This window comes from Protopterus annectens, chromosome 2.part0, assembly GCF_019279795.1.
Source record: "Protopterus annectens isolate FY-2018-M chromosome 2.part0, PAN1.0, whole genome shotgun sequence".
NCBI lineage: Eukaryota > Metazoa > Chordata > Ceratodontiformes > Protopteridae > Protopterus > Protopterus annectens.
The window spans coordinates 1,370,573,419-1,370,595,832 of record NC_056728.1 but is presented as its reverse complement, the minus strand read 5'-3'; the positions used below and the strand labels follow the sequence as shown (position 1 = coordinate 1,370,595,832).

General features: G+C 43.6%; 1 protein-coding gene across 4 annotated transcripts in view; it reads right to left on the bottom strand.

Annotated features, from left to right (window-relative positions):
- AP1AR (adaptor related protein complex 1 associated regulatory protein) overlaps positions 1 to 22,414 on the bottom strand; it is a 1,076,438-nt gene that overhangs the window by 413,751 nt on the left and 640,273 nt on the right. For 2 of the 4 annotated variants that reach the window (XM_044061545.1, XM_044061542.1), the window contains one exon: positions 22,041 to 22,105. In XM_044061545.1, the coding sequence (XP_043917480.1) occupies positions 22,041 to 22,105 (65 nt within the window). The remainder of the gene's footprint in view (positions 1 to 22,040; positions 22,106 to 22,414) is intronic. The other 2 variants (XM_044061546.1, XM_044061544.1) reach the window with 1 other exon arrangement.

Below are 22,414 nucleotides of genomic sequence, written 5' to 3'. Positions count from 1 at the left end.
TTTCTGCTCTATTCATAAGATCACCCCCTGTCAAATCCTTAGTGACAAGTTGCACCACCATAAAATAAAACACATGTGAAGCATCATGTAAACTGATATGCTTAGCTAAAGCAATAGATGTTTTTCTCTTCTGTATATTGTATAGATGTTCTAAAAGAAGTTCCCTTAAAGAGCGATTTGTCTTCCCTATATAGGAGCACGAGCAGGAAATATATAGACCTATACACCAGATTTTTGGACGACTTGTTCCTGATCTGGAATGGGGGTGTTGAAAAATTATCAGAGTTTATAGTATATCAAAATAGCAGGTGTGAGTACCTGCAATTTACAATCAACACAAGTAAAAAATCTATATCATACCTTGACACTGAGATAAATATAAGGAAGAAGAGATTTACATCCAAAATACATAGAAAGGAGACATTCAGCAACTCATATCTACACTACAACAGTTGCCACTCATACAAACAGAAGAAAAGTATAGTAAAAGGTCAATTTATAAGAGCGGCAAGAATGACCTCCGAGACATCAGATTTGGAAAGTGAACTAGATCTGATAGGAAATATGTTTAGAGGGAGAGGGTATCCTGACAGTTTGATTACTGAATTAAAACAATATGTTTATAGTAATAGAAACATCAGATATCAGGCCATTTTGGGCATAAATGAGGAGGTCCTTACAGGCCAGACCAATGTGAACCAGGTTGTAGAGAATGAATATACAGGGGCATGTATCCTTCAATATGGGTACAACTCTAATGACATCAAGGCAATTATGGAAAGACACTGGAATATTTTTAGGGTGGATACGAATATCTTAAAAATAATGGGGGACAGGCCAAGGTTTGTGTATAGCAATGCAAGTAATTTAAAGATGGAATTTGAAAGGAAAAAAGATAGAGCAGTTACCCAGGATGGCATAAAAGGCACAGCAAAGTGTGGCAACTGCAACCAGTGTACATATATTGACCGTAGAACCTCATTAGTATTACAGGATATTAATTCCACAAATATAAAATTTAGGAAAGGAAATTGCAGAACATCTTGTTTAGTGTATTTGGCAACTTGCACGAAATGCAAGTGTTACTATGTAGGCAAAACGGAGAGATGTCTCCGCAATAGAATTTACGATCATTATTATTGCATTAGAAAGGGAGATGAAAAAAATGCATTATGCAAACATTTGAAGATTAGTAAGACTTGTGACAAGTTCTTATTTGGAATCTTAGAAATTGTACATATCAATGTCAGAGGGGGCAACTTAAAGAAAAAAATAGGCGAGAGAGAGGTATGGTGGCAAATTAAATTAAATGCCACTGTCTTTCCCGGCTTAAATGATTATATTTCCATAAAACCTATGTTGGATGACAAGAGAATTTAGTGCATCCAACTAGGATGTTTGTTGCCATCCCTCTGCATTTTGCATTATTTTAGTAATATTATTTTAGTAATATAATTAACATGGTTTGTGGTTATTACAGCTCAATTTCCATCATATTGTGCCAAATACCCTTTCAAATGCATAGCAGACTTGTTCTAAACATCCACTATGTCCTTAGAATTACAATCATAGGTATGTATTTGTAAAACACATTTTAATTAGCTTTATGTATCCACAACACACTGGTCCGTGTCCAGAGGTAGCAGTCAAAGGGTTAAAATATTTTAGATAATTGAATCTAATTATATAATTAGATGAATGTGTGAGAGTATATAAGCTGTATTTTGTAATTGTAAAGTGTTCTGATGAAGTCTATTAGTCATAGATGAAAGCGCTCAACTTGTTTTTTAACTGGCTTTTATTAAAAAGTTTTTTCTGCTACCTGGTGGACTGGTGAACATTTTTTTAGTGATACATCAGCAGTTACAATCTGCTCTGCATACTGCCCTATTGGAACTGTAATATTTGCTGTGGAATTTTGTGTTGCGGTTCCAGTATCGTTTTTTTCTTATTACTACTGCAGTTAGCAAATAGCTTGGGTAGATATTGTTTCCATGTAACCAGTTGGATAAAATGATTCACAGAACAAATGTATCTGCAAGCATTACAAGAACAAAGTGCCTACACATTCTGATACCCTATTCACAGTTGCAACATCGAGTAACACCAGAGTTTCAGTTACTTATTCAAGTGATATTACACTGGTATGTAATGTTATAAAGAAGGATTAGCCTAAGCCTATTCTTATGACCGATGATACAATTAGACAGATTGTAGAAGATCAAGCCCAGGTTCTGTTTCAAGAACAGGTCGCTCAAACAGCAGCTCTGTTTCAGAATGTATAGGTACTTTTCTGTGTAATACTTGCAGGTGCATTTGTTCTATGAAGCATTTTATCCATCCGGTTACAGGGAAACAATATTTACCCAAGCTATTTGCTAACTGCAGTAGTACAGATTTAGTTTATTTAGCATCTTATACTACTTGCTCGTGCTTCTATATAGAAAGACAAATTGCTCTTTAAGAGAACGTATTGTAGTACATCTAGATGATATAAAGAACAGTAAAACATCTAATGCTTTAGCTTAGGATATCAGTTTACATGATGCTTCACATGTATTTTATTTTATGGTGTTACAACTTGTCGCTAAGGATTTGAAGGGGGGGTGATCTCAAGAACAGAACATGCCAAGATGATATGGATAATTACTTTGTAAACCGACTGGAGTTTCAGTATGAATGAGGTTGGGAGAAGTCACGTGGTCTGTTTTATTGATTCATTGACCGTGATATATTAGTATGTGCTACATTGTGTTTTATGGTCTGACGAAATACCAGTGGACGTGAAAGTTGTTGCCTATTAAAGTTTTATTGATTTTTAAGCCATGTTAGTTAGTCTTCTATTTCAAGAAGCAATTTGAGGATTTGGACAGTGACATGAACGTTCTTTCATAACTACTGTTTCTTCTTTAAGCAAATCCTTACCATCACCCAACAACCTTCTTTTGGCCTTTCCTGGTTAGACAGTGTCACACCGTTTCTGCTACAGTGACTGTCATTCCCACATGGTATACAGTGACTCAAATTCACAAGGACAGCTACACATTTCATCAAAAATTAGAAGTTATGTACTTACCATAACGTTCCATCTGAGTAGGTAAACTTCATTTGTCAGCAACCTATGGGTTATCGGATCCATATTGGATCCGAGCCGGCAGCTTCCAACAGCTAAGATCCAAGCTCCTCCCCCAACCCATAATCCCCTGCTATCCCTTCCTGACCTCAGATCGAGTTTGCCTATCCATAAACCATATGATACCAAGAACCATCTCCCTACTCTAACCAGGAAATAGTCTGCCATGACAGCAGGAGACCTTAGAACATCCATATAGGTTAGGGGGATGGAGGGAGGGATGGTTGCTGACAAATGAAGTTTACCTACTCAGAATGGAATGTTATGGTAAGTACATAACTTCTAAATCTGAAGTAGTTAACTTCATTTGTCCATCAGCCTATGGGACAGAGTCCCCAGCAACCTGATTCTTGGGAGGTCCTCATGGAAGGATGTTCCAGAGCACTGCAGAGCCAAAGGATGCTCTCCCTCTGGAAACAAAATCCAACTTATAGTGATTTATAAATGTACAAGATGAAGCCCAAGTGGCTGCTGAACAAATGTCATCCAAAGACACCCTAGATTGAAAAGCCGCAGAGGTAGAATGGGCATGGACTCCTTGAGGTGTAGGCCGGCCCAAACTCTCATATGCAAAAAGGATACATTGGGAAATTCATCTGGACAATGTGACCTTTGATACAGGTTTTCCAAAAGAGGACTTAGCAAAGGATACAAAAAGTTGGTCTGATTTCCTGTGATCAGCTGTCCTGCGCAAATAGAATCTTAGTTGCCTATGTACATCTAGAGAATGCAACTTATATTCACCTTTGTTCTGATAATTTGGGAAGAAGACTGGTAGATTAACAGATTGGTTGATATTAGACTCCGATGCAATTTTGGGCAGAAAGGAGGGGTTGGTCCTGAGAGCGACTCTATCCTTGTGGAAGACCAAATACAGTGGCTTGGCGTAAAGGGCTTGAATCTCTGAGGCCCTTCTGGCCGAGGTTATGGCAACAAGAGAAGCCGTCTTCCAAGATAAGTATTTTAGATCCACCGAAGTCGCAGGCTCAAAAGGTGGAGCTGTTAGAGACTGAAGTACAAGAGTTAAATCCCAAGGAGGAACTACATCTTTTACTGGGGGTCTTAGTAGGAAAGTGCCTTTTAGGAAGGTCTTACATAATTTGGATGAAGTCAAAGGGCCTAGATCACTGCCAACATGATAATGAGAGATTGCGGCCAACTGGACTTTGACCGTAGAGCTAGCACCTTGGTCGAATAAACCTGACAAAAAGTCTAGAACTGCTGGCAATGGGGCTGTAAAGGGATCTAGGTTCTGATGCTCCACCCAAATAGAAAAACGCTTCCATTTACTATTATATATTCTTCTAGTAGATGGCTTGTAAGCGGCCACTAGGATAGCCTTGACAGGGGACGAGATACCGGGAGTCCTAGCTATTACTGGAACTGGATCAGCCAAGCTGTGAGCTTGAGGTTGTCCAGATTTGGGGTTGACAGGCCTGATGAGTGAGAAATCAGATCCGGGATGGGATCTAGAATCCATGGGGGATTCACTAGATGAGACCATACTTATGGGAACCAAGCTTGACGAGGCCAGAATGGGGCAATGAGGATTATTCTGCTCCTCAGCCGTCTGGCTTTCTTGAAAAACTTCAGCATCAGGGGCAGAGGAGGGTAAGCATAAAGTAGACCGGGTGGACAAACATGCACCAGAGCGTCCCTGGGGGATTCCCCGGATGGGGGAATTAGAGCGAAGCAGTCACTGCACTTTGTGCTCGAAGGAGAGGTGAAAAGATCGCAGCGAGGTTGACCCCATTTGGAGAAGATTTGATTTGCTACTTTCGGATTCAGAGACCACTCGTAAGGTGACAGGATGGATCGACTCAGTCTGTCTGCCAAAATGTTGGACCATCTCGGAATGTGCATCGCTATGAGAAAGCGGTTGGTGGACGTAGCCCATTCCCACACTCTCATGGCCTCTCAGCAAAGTGGATAGGACCTGGTTCCCCCTTGTTTGTTGATATACCAGATGACCGACATGTTGTCTGTCTGGATCGCAATTGTCCCAAAGGGAAGAAGGCTATGAAGTGCTTGCAACGCCAAAAGCACCGCTCTCATCTCTAGGACACTGATATGCAATGAGGTCTCCGAATGGTTCCACGTGCCTTTGACGGTCCTGCCCAAGCAGTGCCCCCCCCCACACCCGAGGCGAGAGGCATCCGTGTTCACCGTGGCTACAGGAGAGGACACAGAGAAGGGGCACCCCTTCTGGAGGGCCAGGGACTGGAGCCACCATAAGAGGGCTTTCCTGCATACCCTGCTGAGAGGAACGGGGAAGTTCAGGGGATGTAGCAGCAAGGACCACTGGACTTGTAAGGTCCATTGAAGAACTCTCATATTTAAACGTGCCATGGGAAGTAGGTTGATGGTTGCTGCCATCGAGCCCACAGCCCTCAGGACCAATTCCGTGGGGGAGCTGGGGATTGAAGAAGGGCCAGTACATGGAGTTTCAGACTTCGAAGCCGGTCCGGAGTCAAGAAGGCTAGAAGCTGATTGGTGTTAAATCTGGCACTGATGAAATCTAGGATTTGAGTTGGAAGAAGGGAAGATTTTTCGATGTTTATCGTAATCCCCAGCCGGGGAGCTAGATGGAGAAAGTAATCCCTGGCAGTGCAAAGTAGATGCCTGGTGGGGGCGGTCAGGAGCCAGTCGTCCAGGTATGGAAAGACCTGAATTCCCTGGAGTCTCAGGTGGGCTGCTATGACCGTTAACACTTTGGTGAACACCCTGGCGGCTGTGGTGAGACCAAAGGGAAGGACCCTGAATTGGTAATGGCTGGCTCCCAGCCAGAAGTGGAGAAACCTCCTGGATCGTCTGTCCATCAAAATGTGGTAGTATGCATCCTTGAGGTCTATAGAGCACATCCAGTCATTTTCCTGCAAAAGGGGGAGAATGGATTGAAGAGTGACCATCCGGAACTTTTCTTTGGCTACAGACAGGTTCAGAAAGGACAGGTCGAGGATTAGTCTGAGGTCCCCCGTCTTTTCTGGCACCAAGAAGAACCTGGAGTAAAAGCCTGACCCGGACTGGTCTGTGGGGACGTGCTGGATTGCTCTTTTTTCCAGCAGCCGGCATATCTCTTCGGCTGCCGCCTCCCTTTGACTGGGTGGGACATCGGGGGGGCTGCGGGGGACTGCATGGGGGATTGAGAAAGTGGATCTTGTAGCCTCTGGATATGATCTGAAGCACCCAGCGATCTGTTGTAATGGACTCCCAAGCTGCCAGGTGCCTTGAGAAATGTCCCCCGACTGCCTCCAGAATGGAACAGTCGGGCAACCCTTCAGGGTTGCTGTGTGGGCCGATCAGAGAAAGGTTCTCTGGACCCAAAGTTCTTCGGGTCCCCTCTGCCTCTGGGGCGGCGTCCACCCTGTCCTCCTCTGCCTCTGAAGGACGAGGGGTCCGGAGCAAAACGGGACTGTTGAGACTTCTGGAACCACATCTTCTTCTGTCCCTTTTGGTTCCTAGAGAAGGACCTCTGGGGAGCAGAGAAGCGGACTCCGACGGCAGACAACGTCTTCCCGTCTTTTTCGCTCTGGACCAGTGTGTCGTGTATGGTCTTGCCAAAAAGGGCAGACCCATCAAACGGGGCATTTGCGAACGACGCCTTCAAGGGTTCCACGAAATCACAGTGACAGAGCCACGCCTGTTGCAGTAGGATGACGCCTGCTCCGCTAACTCTAGCAGCCCCTTCCATGGCATGGGACAGTAACCGTATAGAGGTATTGGAGATAGATTTGAGAGTGGCCATCCGGGTAGAGTACACTTTCTTGTCCTCTGCCGACATGGACTCTGGGGGTGACCCAGCGTATTCTTTGATAAGATCCCGCTGGAGCCGTATGACGTGTGCCATATAATTCAGCGACCTCACAGAAAAGGTGGCTGAAGTGAACACCCGCTTCCCCAGATGGTCCATCGTCCGAGACTCCTTGTCTGGAGGATGGACCGAGGAACTCTCCTGGGCCAGTTCCTTTTTGGTGGCAGCCGCCACCAACATGGCATCTACCGGGGCTCCCTTGCTCCATCATGACCTGTCCGAAGGGGGGCTGAGAATTTTGTCCGGCCTCTTTGGGATGGGCTCTACAGTGTCCGGTTCCTTCCATGCCCTGGTAGTAATCAGGTCTACCAGGGGATCGGCAGGAGGGGACACCCAAGAGGTAGACGGGCCTGCTTCAAATGCCTCCAGAAACACAGACTCGTCAGAGGAAGGTTTTGGGGCAGACCACCCCCCCGATCCGAAGCATCTCCATGATGTCTCTGAAGGAGACGTCTTCGGGGGGTGACCTTGGGGAACATTCCCCTTCCTCCAAATCTGTGTGCTCTGTCAAGGACTCAGGGTAGTCCAAGTGCCTCCTCTTGCACTTGCATTTGTGAGGAACCTCCTCGGGGGGGCTGTCCGAGGAGGCCTCACCAACCACATCATGTTCCAGCAATGGAACTATCTGGGACGTCTGAGCAGGCTGTCCCTGGGGCTGGGTGATGGTAGGCGGACCCGTCTGAGAGGGAGTGCAGGGTGGAACCGTAGCTGAAGCCAGGGGCCTGGAATCCCTCGACAAAACTCTCTCCACGACACCGAACGCCGAAGGAGAGCAGATCTCCCTAGGATCCGAGGGCAGACCCTCCCTCGGATCCAATGTGCAGATTGGAGCCAGTGCCGAAGCAGTTGGATCCGAAGGGCCAGTATGCTCCGACCAAGGCGGAGCCGAAGCTATACTGACACCTCCGGATCCGAAGCTCAGCTCTCTCCGAAGAAAATGAACTCGACAGACTCGAAGGTGCCATCGGCGCCGAAGTACCCAATACTATTGGCGCCGACAGTCCCCCGGCTTCGACGCTACCCAGCTCCGAACCCCGGTAGTGGGTCGGAGAAGGAGCAATCGGGGTGAAAAAGGGGGTCGAGCTCCCCCCGGAGGGGGGGGGCAGGAGCACTCCCATCTGCAGCTGGGCCTGGAGAAACCTGCGCATCATCCGGTCCAAGTCTGCATCTGACATACTGCGGGTAGACCTTGATGAGGCCGGGTCTCCTCCTCCTCCGGCCCCGGCGAAAAGCGGGGAGATCGGAGCCGGGAAGGAGAAGACTCGGAGGCCCTAGGAGGAGAAACCCATTTGGCTGGTGGGGCTGATGCCGAAGCCTCGGCCCGCCGCTTGTGATTCTTTTCTCTGCGTTTCTCCTTTCTGGTGTCCCTCTCCTCCTAGCCCAAGGTAGGAGGTTGAGTCCCGGCCTGGGGAGGGGGAATAGCAGGTGGTGCTGCAACAGCCACGGCAGATGCCACGGAAGGACCGGAGGACGAAGCCAGGTCCAGGGGCAGAAGTCTCACCAGAATCAGCTTCAACCTCCTGTCCTTGAGGGCCCTGGGGTTGAATGCTGCGCAAACAGTGCAGCCGGAGGAGAGATGTTCAACCCCAAGGCATAAAACGCACCGAGTGTGGCCATCTGCTGGGGATAGCTTATGACCACACTCGGTACACTTTGAAAAGAAGGTCTTGGGTGCCTCAGACATACCTATAAGAAAACACACTCGGTAGGCCCCAAAACACACACACACACACACACACACACACACACACACACACACACACACACTAACGCGTACACGAGGGGGGGAGGAAAACACTAAAAAGGTAACTAGACACTAGAAAAAAAACACGTTAATGCTAGTGGGAAACTAAGCTAACTCACACACACAATAACTATTTGTTTAAAGTGACAAGAAAAAGGATTTTTCTCACAAAATCGACACCACTACGCCTGGAAGCTCGATCAAGCTGCTGAGAGAACTGCGGCAAACTAGATCTGAGGTCAGGAAGGGATAGCAGGGTATTATGGGTTAGGGGGAGGGCTTGGAGCTCGGATCTTAGCTGTTGGAAGCTGCCGGCTCGGATCCAATATGGATCCGATAACCCATAGGTTGATGGATAAATGAAGTTAACTACTTCAGTTTTACTGTTAACAGACAACCTCTGTTTAATTTTAATTAGCTGAAGACTCATACAGCTGTACTATAACCTCATTCAGGCATTACGGTAATGCACTGTGTGCATTTGTTGACAGCAACATTTTAACTGTGTATAAAGTTCCCTGAAGCCATGACCACATTAGAATCAAGCCATATATTGGTAGCCAACATACAAACTGTCTTGATAACTACTGTTAGCTGAGATAAAATGGTTGTGTAAAATCTTACCATAACTTTAGATGTCCTTCTCTTCACTTTGCAGTATTCATTACATAAGAGAATTCCCCACAGTAGGCAACCTGACATCAGTCATTATACAAAAATGTTATTACTGTAGGGTGCATGGCATGTCACATGTAGGATGCGATTGGATGTCGACCATAAAAGTGACATACACGAGCACCATTCTCAAACCTGACTGCCCCAGGAGGAATGCCATCCTAAGGAAGTAAGATAAGAATCATCCAAGAAGAAGCAAGGCCGGGGGAAGGAGGGGGATAGGAATACTGCAACAGAAAAGAGGACGACATCTATCATTACTGTAAGATTTTACAAAACTATTCTATGTCCTTTTATTCATCTATTGCAGTATTCATAACATGAGAGAGAATATCAAAGCTCATGAAGTAAGGGAGGAGGGAGGAGCCGAGGAGCTTTCCAGGAAGCCTTGCAGTATGGCCTGGGCATACCCTGGCTCTGGATTTAGAATTTACATCTAATTTATAGTGTTTGGTGAAGGTATGCACTGAGGTCCAGTGTTGAGTTAGTGTCCAATCCCTTGAAAAAGGCTCCAGATGAGGCAACAGCCCTGGTAGAATGAGCCCTAACAGGGGAATGGAGAGTCTTATCATAGTGAGTGGAGCAGAAGAAAACAGTTTTGGAAATCCAGGAGGAAATAGGCTGCTTGGACACAGCCTGCTCAGAGCCCTGTGGTGGTAAGAAAAAAAAGCTGAGCTGACATTCTAACAATCTTGGTCTTAGCCAAACAAAAACTGAATTGCCTGTGGAAATCTAAATTATGGAGGACTCTCTCACGAGGGTTCTGGGGAGAAGGGAAAAAAGTAGGCAAGTAGGTAAAATAAAATACATGAAATCCAGGCCACAATAACACACTACTCCCCAGACATAGTTGCTTTAACAGAAACCTGGCTAAATAAAACCAACTAACTAAGAAGTTCTCCCTACCAGTTACAATATCATTAGACAAGACAGATCACTTTGTAACGAGGGTGGAACTGTCTACTGTACAAGTCCAACTTAACTTTACATCAAATACCAAACTCCTACCCCTCCCCCAATAATTGGGACATACTTATCTCACAACTTCAACTTCACCCTAACATTTCATCACCGAAACTGATCTATATTCCACCTGGCAATACACCTGCTAGCCTTAAAGACTTCTTATCCTGGTATTCTTCCACATATTCACTATAAACCCTTATTCTGGGGGATTTCAACCTAGATTGGTTCACCTGTATATCAGAACCACCAAGTAATCTAATAAAACTCCATGGCTACCAGCAGCTAGCCCAAATTCCAACTAGGTGTGATAAAAAATCTAAAAGGGAATCCATCCTTGACTGGGTCCTAACTAACAATCCAACACTGTACCCACACACAGGCAGTCTCCCAGACACCTTAAGTGACCACAACATAATATATCTTATATGTAGTGGAACAAGCACATGCAAAACCACTAACTATAAATCTACTAGAAAAACAAAAAAATTCTCTCCTGAGGTCCTCAATACTTTACTCTGTAACTGTGACTGGACCCCCCTAAAAACCCTACCACTTGACTAGGCTGTAGCATATTTCAACAAAACATTACTACAAAACCTAGACACTGTCGCTCCATTGTGCAAAATCAAGGTTAGAACCTCTATAAACCCCTGGCTCAGTAAAGAAACCAAACAAATCCTCAAGTCCAGAGACACTGCCTGGCTTTACTAACAAAAAAACAAAAAGACACAAAGCCTAACTAAGTACCAAGAACTGTGCAACCGTGCAAAAAAATGCATTAGGCTGGACAAAAAATTCCTGCTACACTGCATTACAAACTAAGTACCAACACAACCCCCAAAAATTTTGGAAAAAATGTAAACCAACTATTAAAACCCACACAAAAGGCTACCCCCAAACCAACCACCCCCTGACACTAAAAGTTCCCATCGAAACACAATTCAACTCCCATTTTGTGAACTCAATTCTATCCTTAGTATCACAGGACAGTTCCAACCTCACTACCCCCCCCCCCCAACACAAATAACACTAATACAAAGCTTTACCCTCAAAACAGTTTCCACCACTTCAATCAAAAGCATGCTTTCCAAAGTAAAAACCTTATCAACAGCAGCAGACTTACTCCCCAGCTATTTTTTGAAACTCACAGCAGATGCTATCCCAATCTCCACTCTCATAAGCAGATCAGTTGTTGAAAACTATGTGCCCAAACTCTGGAAAACATCCTATGTTACACCCATACATAAAGGCGGCACCTCCACTGAACTTAATAACTACAGACCCATTGCTACACCCCCCCCCCGGCCAAAATCCTAGGAAAATGCATCCATACCCAGAAGCTAAAATATCTCCTACACAGCAACATCTTGTCACCTACTCAACATGGTTTCAGAACTGCCCATAGTACCACTACAGCCCTCCTCTGCTTCACAGACACAGTAAACAGTCTCAGAAATGAAGGCATGCAGGTGTCAACTCTTTTTTTTGGATATGTCCAAAGCATTTGACACTGTCTAGCACCAAATCCTGCTAAACAAACTAAACCAATATCACCATCAAATTCCACTCTTAACTGCTTCCAAAGCTACTTAACTGACAGGTACCAAGCTGTGAAATGGGAAAATTCTCTCTCTCCTCAGCTGCCCATAAGTATAGGAGTCCCACAAAGTTCTATCTTAGGACCACTACTATTCACAGTCTTCACAAATGACCTCCATACCTCCACACAGCATGCATCTATCACTCAGTATGCAGATGATACTATCTTAATCTGTGCTGCACAAAATATTCCCACCCTCCTGCAAACAACTCAACTAGCATTCTCTGACGTTGAAAACTACTTTACCAAAGCCCAACTTATCCTCAGTCCAAAGAAATCTCAGCTTATGATTATAACCAGTTCTAACAAAAACAATGATAACAGTCAATTCGCTATCTACTCCACAAATGCTACTCCAATTGCTACAGTGGCACAGGCTAAGCTACTGGGAAATAACCATAGACTCTCACCTAAAATTTGATAGTCATCTCAACTTGACTATTAAAAAAGTACATGCCAAACTGGGATCACTCTACCGTATCAAACAGTTTCTTACTAACAACACAAGATCAAACATTGCTCACTCCCAACTTCTATCCACCCTACTTTATGCATCTCCCATTCTGACTAATCTTAACAAAACTGAACTAAGCAAAATGGAAGCCTGCTATAACAGAATTGCCTGCTTTGCTGCAAATTGCTCATATAGAAATCATCACTGTACTGCTTTGAGACAGCTTCACAACTGCCCAACCTCCTAACTTACAATCAGCTCTGCCTCTGTCATTCTATCTATTACTTCCCCAATAAGTGTCCTGCCCTCAAAAACCTAGTACAACATCACTCAGCCAAAAGGCCTCTTAGATCATCAAGCAAATTACTACTAGAAGTCACCAACAGTTACAATAGCTTTGGAGACGTACTATATAGTAGTTTAGTGGCTAAAAAATAGAACTCTCTCCCCACTAGTATACAAAACACATTGTCCAAAGCCTCCTTTAAAAACCTCATTAGGCAACATTTCAAGCAAAGATGGCAGTGCCATGACTGCTCCCCACGCTAGTGAAAACGGATAAGGTACGCATACTAAACCTAAAGTACTTGACAATAGTTTTCACTCTTACTCACAAACACTGGCTAATGTACAATGTATGTACTGTACCTGTGTACTATGTATGTATTCTACCTATGTTCCAAATTTCAGCTGTACACCACAAATCTATTAATTACCTTTATTTTTAAATTAATATTTTCTTGTTTGGTCTCTCCACTGTAACTGTTGATCTGTTGCATACCACTGTAAAAACATGTCTATTGTAATTTGTGTGTATACTGATCATGTCTAAATATCTAAATGTATCTGTAATTTTTCTGTGTGGAGCTTTTCTCCCCGGGCCTCTGCTGAAAAAGGGCCTTTTTTGGCTCAAACACCCCCGGTTAACAAATGTAAAATAAAAAAATAAAAGTGTATAGACTGATTCAGAGATAGGTCACTGACTACCTTAGGAATAAATGGGTGGCCTAATGGTTAAGGTGCTTGCCTTACAAACACCAGGTGCAGTCTCACAAGGGATAATTGGCTAGGCTTACAATGGCTCACAAAGGCATTTAGCCTAGTATGAACCTATGAACTTTGAAATGACTGGTTTCTGCGCAAGGAGACCCTGTTTTTATGGAAGACCAGAAAGGGTGGAGCTACCATAAGGACCTGCAGCTCAGAGACTCATCTGGCCGAAGTTAAGACTAGGAGCAACACAGTTTTCCAGGAACAGTACTAAAGAGAAGCTGAGGAAGCTGGTTTGAAGGGTGGGAGAGTCAGCTTTTCCAAAACAAATTTAAAATCCCAGGGAGGTGGAACAAGTTTAGTGGGAGGCCTAATGTGTACGATGCCTTTAAAAAATTGTTTTGCCTCAAATCTGCTAGCTAAGGGGGGAGATGGAGGCAGACAGGCAGATATGACTGACATATGAGCTTTTACTGAAGAGTAATCCAAACCAGTGTTAAGCAATTCACACAAATAAGTTAAAACCAGAGGAATTTCCACTGTTAATGGGTCGTGATTTCATTTCAGACACCAGACTGAAAATCTCTTCCATTTTGCTAAGTAGGATTTTCTGGTATTTGCTTTTCTGGCCTCCTGCAGGACTGTAAGCACATCCTCAGACAAATAGGTGTCTGAAAAGGATTAATACTCTATCACCCACAGGGTCAACTGAAGAGTCGCCAAGTGGGGATGGATGAGGATCCCTTTGTCTTGTGTAAGGAGGCCCACTCTATGAGGTAACTTCTGGTGATTGCTATTGGCTAAATGCAGGAGGAGAGGGAACCAGTGTAATCTTGGCCAAAAGGGAGTTATCAGCAAGATTTTTGGTGTGTCCTTGAATTTTGGACAGGACTTTTGGTATGACGGGAAGGGGAGGGAACACATAAATAAACATCCCCTTCCAAGAGAATGAAAGGGTGTTCACTTTCCATACCAGAAGATGAGAACCTCTGGAACAAAACTGTGGAAGCTAGCTGTTCATGGGGGGGGGGGGGGGGGGGGCGGCGGCAAAAAGGTCTGTTTGAGGAATACCCCACTGGTGGGCAGTGTCTAGAAACACATCCATTTGAAGCACCCATTCATGGGATTGTGTCTTGGACCTGCCCAGGTAATCTGCCAAACAATTTAAAGAGGATAAGATATGCACTGCCTAAAGGGTTACCTGGAATTTTACTGCCAGCTCCCATGGCTAAAGAGCCAGTCTGCATAACAGATAGGATATGCCCCCCCCTCTCCCCGTTTGTTCACATACCAGAGGACTGTCACATTGTTTGTGAACTGTGAATGGCTTCATAGGTCCTAGTTGGAATAAGGGGTGAAAAGTCTGCATGGCCAACAGCACCACCCTAATCTCCCTTACATTGATGTACTCATTCAGTTGAGAGGGAGACCAGATCCCTTGTACTTTCAGGTGACCTAAGATTGCTCCTCAACCTACTTCTGAGGCATCTGTGCAGATCTCTTGATGAGGAGCACAAGGATATAAGGGTTATCCTGGACTGAGTGACACGATGTATCTATCTCTGAAGTTCCTTCTTCAGACAGGGGATGAGGGGAATGGAGACTTCTAAGGGGTGCTTGTTTTGCATCCAAACAGATTGCCATTTTCTCATGTGGAGATGGGCTAAGGGGAGCATGGGAACGGTGGATGCCATATGGCCCAAGACCCTAAGGAACTCTCTGGCTGTAATGTGGTAAACCAGTAGAATGCTTTTGAAGTGAGAGATGAAGTCCTGTACCTTTCAGTGGGGGAAGACAGACCTTCATATGATCTACTTGTATCCTGCACCCCAAGAAATTTGATCCTGTGAAGGGGTGAGAATTGATTGTTTTTTTAATTTATGGTGAACCCTAGGTTTTGGAGAAGACTGATGGTAAACATAACATTTTGTTCCAACTCCTCCATGGAGGTAGTTAGAAGGAGAAGCTCATCTAGATATGGAAAGATGTGTATTCCCTGGAGTATGCAGTGGGCATTCACAAAAGCAAGGCATTTGGTGAAGGCCCCTGGTGTGGTAGAAATCCTGAAAGGCAAGGCACAGAACTGAAAAAGCTAAGATGATACAGACAAGCGTAAAAACTTCCTGTAGTTAGGATGGATACATCTTTGATATCCACGGTAATTATGAAGGCTTGAAGTGGGTATTGTTAGGAAGGTATTGAGATGGGACAGGTCAAGGATAGGTCTCCTGGGATCTTCCTTTCTGGATACCAGAACAACCTGGAATACAATGATTTGCCTATTTGGTTTCTGGGGACACTCTGGATGGTCCCCCTGGTTCAGTAATTCTAACAGAACCTCTAGGAAAAAGGCAAGTTGCTCCCTGGGAGGTTGAGGGATGCCTCTGAAGGAGGGTAGTTGATACCACACCATGAAGTCTCCTTTCTGAAGAAAGGACCCAGGCATCTTGGGTTATGCTTTGCTAGGGTTGTAGGGATAGGGGAAGGCGATGAGAAAGTGAGATGGGGGTGGGAGGGGGGAAGCTTGTCTGGAAAGGACTGCTTAGGTGGCAAAACTGCTGGTAAAGTTCTAAACTGCTGTAGTCTCCTGTCACTCTTTTTTGTTCCGGGCTGTGTGTTTCATGAAAGTCTACGCACAAATACAGGCTTTGCCGGGTAATTTCTCTGGAACTTGGGTACTGGGGAAACAAAAATATGTTTCAGTTCCTGCAGTCCCTTACCCTTTTCCTGCAATGATTTGAACAGGTTAGCAGCTGCAGGTCCAAACAAGCCAGAATTGTCCAGAGGAGCATCCATAAGTTTTGCTTTAATGTCCTCAGGTAAGGGCTGAAAAGTCTTAGCCAAGAAAATCTTCTTATCACTGATCCAGAGGCAGCTGCTCTGGCAGAAGCCTCTGCATCACCACAGCTGCATTTTATGGAGTGATGTGCTACTTGTGAAGACGCAGCAAGCAAAAAAGTAGCCAAGGTTTTATTTCCTGAGTCAGGTAAGTCTGCCATCACCTGTGAAAGTTGGGACACAAGTTCTAAAGCAGATTTGGTCATATGTGTTTGGTAATTTATGGCTCTAAATGCTATGGCAGAAGTGTATAATATTTTGCCTAATATATCCAGGATCCTGCTATCCTTATCACATTCTAAGAGGGTAGTGGAGGGCAGCAATTTTGATGGCTTGTAAGAAGCCACAGAAAATACAGAAGTGTCTACAGAAGGACATTTGAAGAGAAACTTGCAGTCCTCTGGGATCTTGCAGAAGCAGTCTGGCTTTTTGGGGGCAGGTGGCTGGGAATCTGGTGCCTGTGAAGCTGAGGCAAAAGCATCAAGATAGGCAGGCAAGACAGGAGGGATAGCTGATGGGCTAGGTGATTCCACCTTTAATAGGTCATAGTATCTTTTATGTACTTCTGATACTTGGGTGCTATCCCATTTAAAGTGGTCTCTCATCTTAGCTAGGGTCTCTCCAAAGGACAGGTCTTCCACTGGTGAGTCTGTACTATCTGATTTCTCTTCTAGGGAGACATAATCCAGGGGGGAAGGGATCTGTGAATAGTAAGCCAGGGATTCATTCCCCTCAAGATGCCTCTTCCTCAGATGTATCTTCTTCCCTAATTCTTTTAAGTGGAGAGACAGTACTGGGTGGGGGGCTGTGAAACCTGGAGGAGGCCTAAGTTGACATAAGCGCATTGAAAAGGCCCTGAGTGAATTGCTGCCAATCACTAGAGATTCTTTAGATGGAGACAAATGCTTGTTTTTTTTTGTTTCTTTTTCCCAGCAGTTCTGCTTTATGTATGGTAGGAAGGCCCAACAAAGGCTTCCATTTGATCAGGTCAGAATCTACCTCTTCCCTAACAAGAATCTGTGGAATCCCCTTAGGGCCTTCCTAAATCATGAGCTGTGGATCCCCTGGGACAACCGAAATGGATGCCTGCTTGGCCTGTGCAGACGTGTTATTGCTTGGATCAAAGGTGGCGTGGACTTCATGCTCAGCCTGCAGATCTGAGCTGTTAACCAGGCATGTCTCCGGACTGTCCTCCACCTCAAGAGAGATGTCAGTATTTAGAGGCACAGCAGAAGATTCAGGCCTTTGCTTTTTGGCTTTCCACTTTAAAATCAACTCGGCTTTAGGCCCCAAGGAGCCTTCCATAGCGCTTTTTGCTAGCAGCTTTAATCCCTGATTCTCAAGGTAGACAGCTAGGAAGGATAATCTACTCAAAGTCTTTGGGACAAATGCCTGACAAACAGAGCAGTTTTTGTGGTCGTGGTTTGGGCCTAGGAAGGATAGGCACTGCAGGTGGCCATCCTTGTTTGGAATTTGTTGTCCACATTGGCACCTGCCCCTCTTGGATGACATGAACCCTAACCAAAGAAAGTAGCAAAGTCAAAAAACTGCCCAACGCGTCACTTATCTGAATTTTGAGGAATCACAAATGACACTTGGGCAATCCAAGTGTAAAAGAAAGGAATTTTGAAGATTTTCTCAGTTACAATACTTGGTGGAGAGGTTCACTCCATCCTTCATGATACCACCCTAGTACCTGCGCATGTTGGGTCTTTATCAGCTCTCTCCTTGCCCCCAGACCTTTTCAATCCAGTGTTGCTGGGGTCAGTTGTGGAGCTAATCAGCCAGGGGCTTGGCATGTCTGTGCTTTCGGGGTGGGGGTTACTTATGACCTACCCATTCCCCCTCCCTTGCAGACTACAGAATATACTTGGGGGACAGGTGTGCAATGCAGATGTGCGATGCATCACCCTACTTCTGCAGCAGCTCAGCCATGTCTCCACCCTGTTCCCCTCTTCAGGCACTTTCTCCAGCTTCTACCAGTGATCAACACAGTAGATGCCCATAGGTCCACCCATCCTCCTTAGTAACTCCCAATCCTCTCAGGTTATGTCAGGCACCCAAGATCAAACCCGGGTCACCTGGATCACAGTCAGGGCATTATCTCTCTATGACACCAGAGCAGCTCTGACTGCTCTTATTCATAATAAACATTATCCATTACAACAGTCAGATAAATATGACCAAAAACAGAGCTTAAAAATGTCAGTAGTTTACCTAGGCAAAAGTTTAATCCATCTCTCCACAGACATTCACACAATTCCAGGACTTCCTGGGTTACACTGGTCTGCCATTGCTCTAAGTGTGATGTGTTATCTCACAAACAGAAATTTCACCACCAGAGCCCCAAAGCACTCATTCAAAATGATACATCTCAGTAGTGAAATCCACTGACCTAACGTTTAGATCAAGGCAGAGAATACAAGCATCTCATTAATCTCTGAAGTTTGGTTAAAAGCCAACACCACCTTCTCTCTCCATGGATTTCAAGCCAATTTCACTGTTACTGCAATGATGTGACTAACCCATGAGCTGGTCTTATTTTCTGCTCTTAATTAAAAGATAATTCAGCTCTAATGAAGCTGCAACAAACAGTTCCAGAACTGCCTACTACCCTAAGGGAATTATTCACAAAATTACAGCAGAAAAGCCTGGGCCACTTTTAATGAATCAGTGCATATTTATACCACAGCTGAACTGGCATGCCTTTGCAAAATCCTTTTATGCCGCTACATCACAACGGGCACCTGTACCTCCATCCTTCTAAAAAACTTTAATCAGAACCAGCCAAGTTAACTACAACCAAAATTACAACACAGATTCTTAAGTGCACACACGCATGTGGACCTACATATACATTTTAAATATATACTACATGACATCTACCTTACCATGACTTCCACCTTCACTCAAAGCAGGAATTCTCACTTATTTGCATGGGCTAAGTCTGTAAGCCACTAAGGGAACTGGATGACTGAATTGTCTACACTGAAAAAAGCAAGGTGTCAGCAACAGGACTAGTCCCCAGGGAGCATCTTTTAGAGAATCCATTTGACGTACATTTTTATATGGACAGAGAATTTATAAAGGAAAGAAAGCAAAGGATTGTACACACAAGTTTTTTAATCTCCAAACAGATATCTGGTAATTCAAATCCATTTCTAAACGTGAGCCAATGGCACTGCAGGAAGAAAAAAAACGATGGGCCAACAGACCCGTTACATTTAATTTTGTGTTCTTTTCCTAAACGGGTAAGGCAACTACCTTAAATTAACCATTTCCAGCTAAAGATACTTAATGTGCAATTGTAGCAATCAGACACAGCATACAAACTTGTATATAATGTACAGAAATAGGATTAATATATTAGTTAAACACATGTTATACATGGATAGCCTGCATCCACCTCAACAGAAAACACAAGAAAACGCAATATATACATTTTTAATTACTTTCCCTTCAGGGAGAAAATCATTGTTAGCGGTACGCATTGATTAACAAAATCAGAGTAAAAAGACCATATATGTGGGAATATGATGTGGAAGCTCTGGCTTTTCTTATACAGAACAATCTTTCTGTAAGGCACTTCATTTCTGCCTTTTCCTTGTTCTTGAAATTGGGTTATCTGGCTTTTCTTATATAAAATAATCTTTCTATAGCACATTTTATATTTTGCAGTTCTTAAGTTACAGGTAAAAACCTTTCTATACGGTATTTATTTTTTGTTGTTCTTCAGGTGTGATTGATCCAAAGAACACTATGTTCTAGAATAAGCTAAGAGCCTACACCAACAGCTTTGCAAAAAAAAAACTCAGACTTTGACATTTTCTAGTATTTCACCTCTGAATTGCAACAGCAGCAATATCTTCTTAACACTTTGCAAATTTGGTGAATTCCACTTTGCAAATCCTGCTCATCATAGTTTTTTGCAGCTTGGAAACTGGTCTGCATAAACAAAAGCAATTTCTGGATCGTAGTTGAATATTTCCATGCTTTCACTCATAAGGTAGAATCATAACAAAATTCAAATGGACTGTATACATTTAAAAAACAATACATTTTGAATATTTGCATCTAAACCACACGGAGCCGGACTCTAGGGAATATGCTACAAATAGCCATTCTTTTTCTGGTAAGAACACCAGTGATACTGGCACAGAATAATTGAATCACCAGATTACATTTCACTGCCTTTGAGAAGTGATTACTAACAAAGGAGTTAACATCTACTCAATTATTAGCAAAGAAAACAGCTTTTTTTACTTTAGTTTTGGACTCCTTATCAGCTGGATGATAATCTACTGGCCAGTGCTCTTACTCTACCTCCACCATCCCATATGCATTACAGACTCTCCAACCAGAGGTCCACCTCTAACGGGGCCCAGTAAGGGCACCTCTGTCTTCAGTGGAATGGAAATACATGCATGTGACCCTTCAGGGAGGTGGACAGAAGATGATGGCCCACCAGTCAAAACATCACATACATAAGGGCTTCTGCTACACTCCCCACATTCAACAATGGGCTAACCCCTCTCCTATACAGTGAATGCAGAATGGTGCCATGAAGAAATTGTTAGCACCTATGTAGTGACTTGTTCCTTCCCTACGTGATATAGCCACATCTTCTCTCCACACTAGTCTCAATACCAGACCTTTTGAGAGGCACCCATCCCCAGCGCATCCCTACACCCCCCCCAAAAAAAAAGCAAGCACACAAATCTCTTTGAAGAGAATGTGGAAGGTCGAGACATCGAGAGCACTCAGTTTCCACAACTGGCCCTAGAAGGATATGGAGCAGGCCCAGGGGGGTTGTAGAAAGTGGTTGCCCGGTATGGATTTAGGACAGTCAGTAGCAGTGCCATTAGGACAATGTAGACTAACCAAAAAAATCCCCAAAAGACTAAAAACAAATAACCAACACACTGATGTTAGTAGCATTATAGTATCAAAGGCTAAAGAAAAAAATAAATACCATAAAAAAAGATTAGTGTATAATGCCAGCAAGCAGCAGCAGCTTGAAATGCACTTCAGCATCAGGTTGTCCAGCAGAACTGCACAGCATGGTAACAACCATGTAACTGTTACCTTTACAGCTGCAGTATAATTTCATAGACGTGACTATAGAGCAGTGCTTGTTTCACAATCTAGAATACTGCATATATTCCATTTAAATCACCTAAAATTTGCCAACGAGCAAAACTACAATGTAACTTCAACATATAGCATCATAATTAACTCTAAACAGAAAAAAAATATTAAAGCAGGCAGTGAAATCACAACTATAAACAGCTCACAATGTCCAAACTCATATATATATATATATATATATATATATATATTTTTTTTTTTTTTTTGGGTGTGAAATTTATCATGCGTCTATCTACAAGCATAAGCAGGTGACAGCATTGCATAATGCAAAACACATAGCTAATGCTGTGACCATACTTCTCAACCTCTTAGAATAACAAATCTAGACAAAGCCATTAATAATGTGGGGACAAAGACCCAAAAATTAGGGACAATTTTTAAACACTGCTCTTACAAAAGTTAAAAAGTGGATAGAATAACAGCTTTTGAATTAGCATGAATTTTTGGAAGGTATGAAGCCTGGAATGGAAATGTCTGTCATTATATTCTGACTTGAATCCACAATAATTTGCTAGAAAACCACAATTTTATAAGAAACAGACCAAAAATGTGAGGCACAAATCTTGATATTCTGCGAATATCTGGACAGTTGAGAGGTATGGCTATGACATAAATGATATACCCGTGTACTTCCCTAACTAAAAATAAACCATGTAGTGTTTTCTGCCTTGTACTGCTTACCTGTTGATAAACTCTCCTTTGCCGCTTGCAAATGTCCGTTGCTTTATCCTCTGCAATCTCTGCTGCTTTCAAAAGAAAACAAAAAGAACTGTAAAATGCACTTTTCCACTTACAACCAGAACTATGCAACAAAAACAACTACTGACCTCCATCAGGACCTACACCATGCTGTAAGAGATTTAATGTCTTAGCTAGCACTGCACAGGCACATTTTGTACAATGCATCTATCAGAACGTTCATACAGTAGAGAGTTGATTATCCGAATGTCAATTATCAGAACCACCCTTCCAAAGTTTTCAGGTAGGAAAAATCATAACATCTGAAAATGTAAACATTATAAGCATTTGCCTGAGCACTTTTCTTGTGCTTGTAG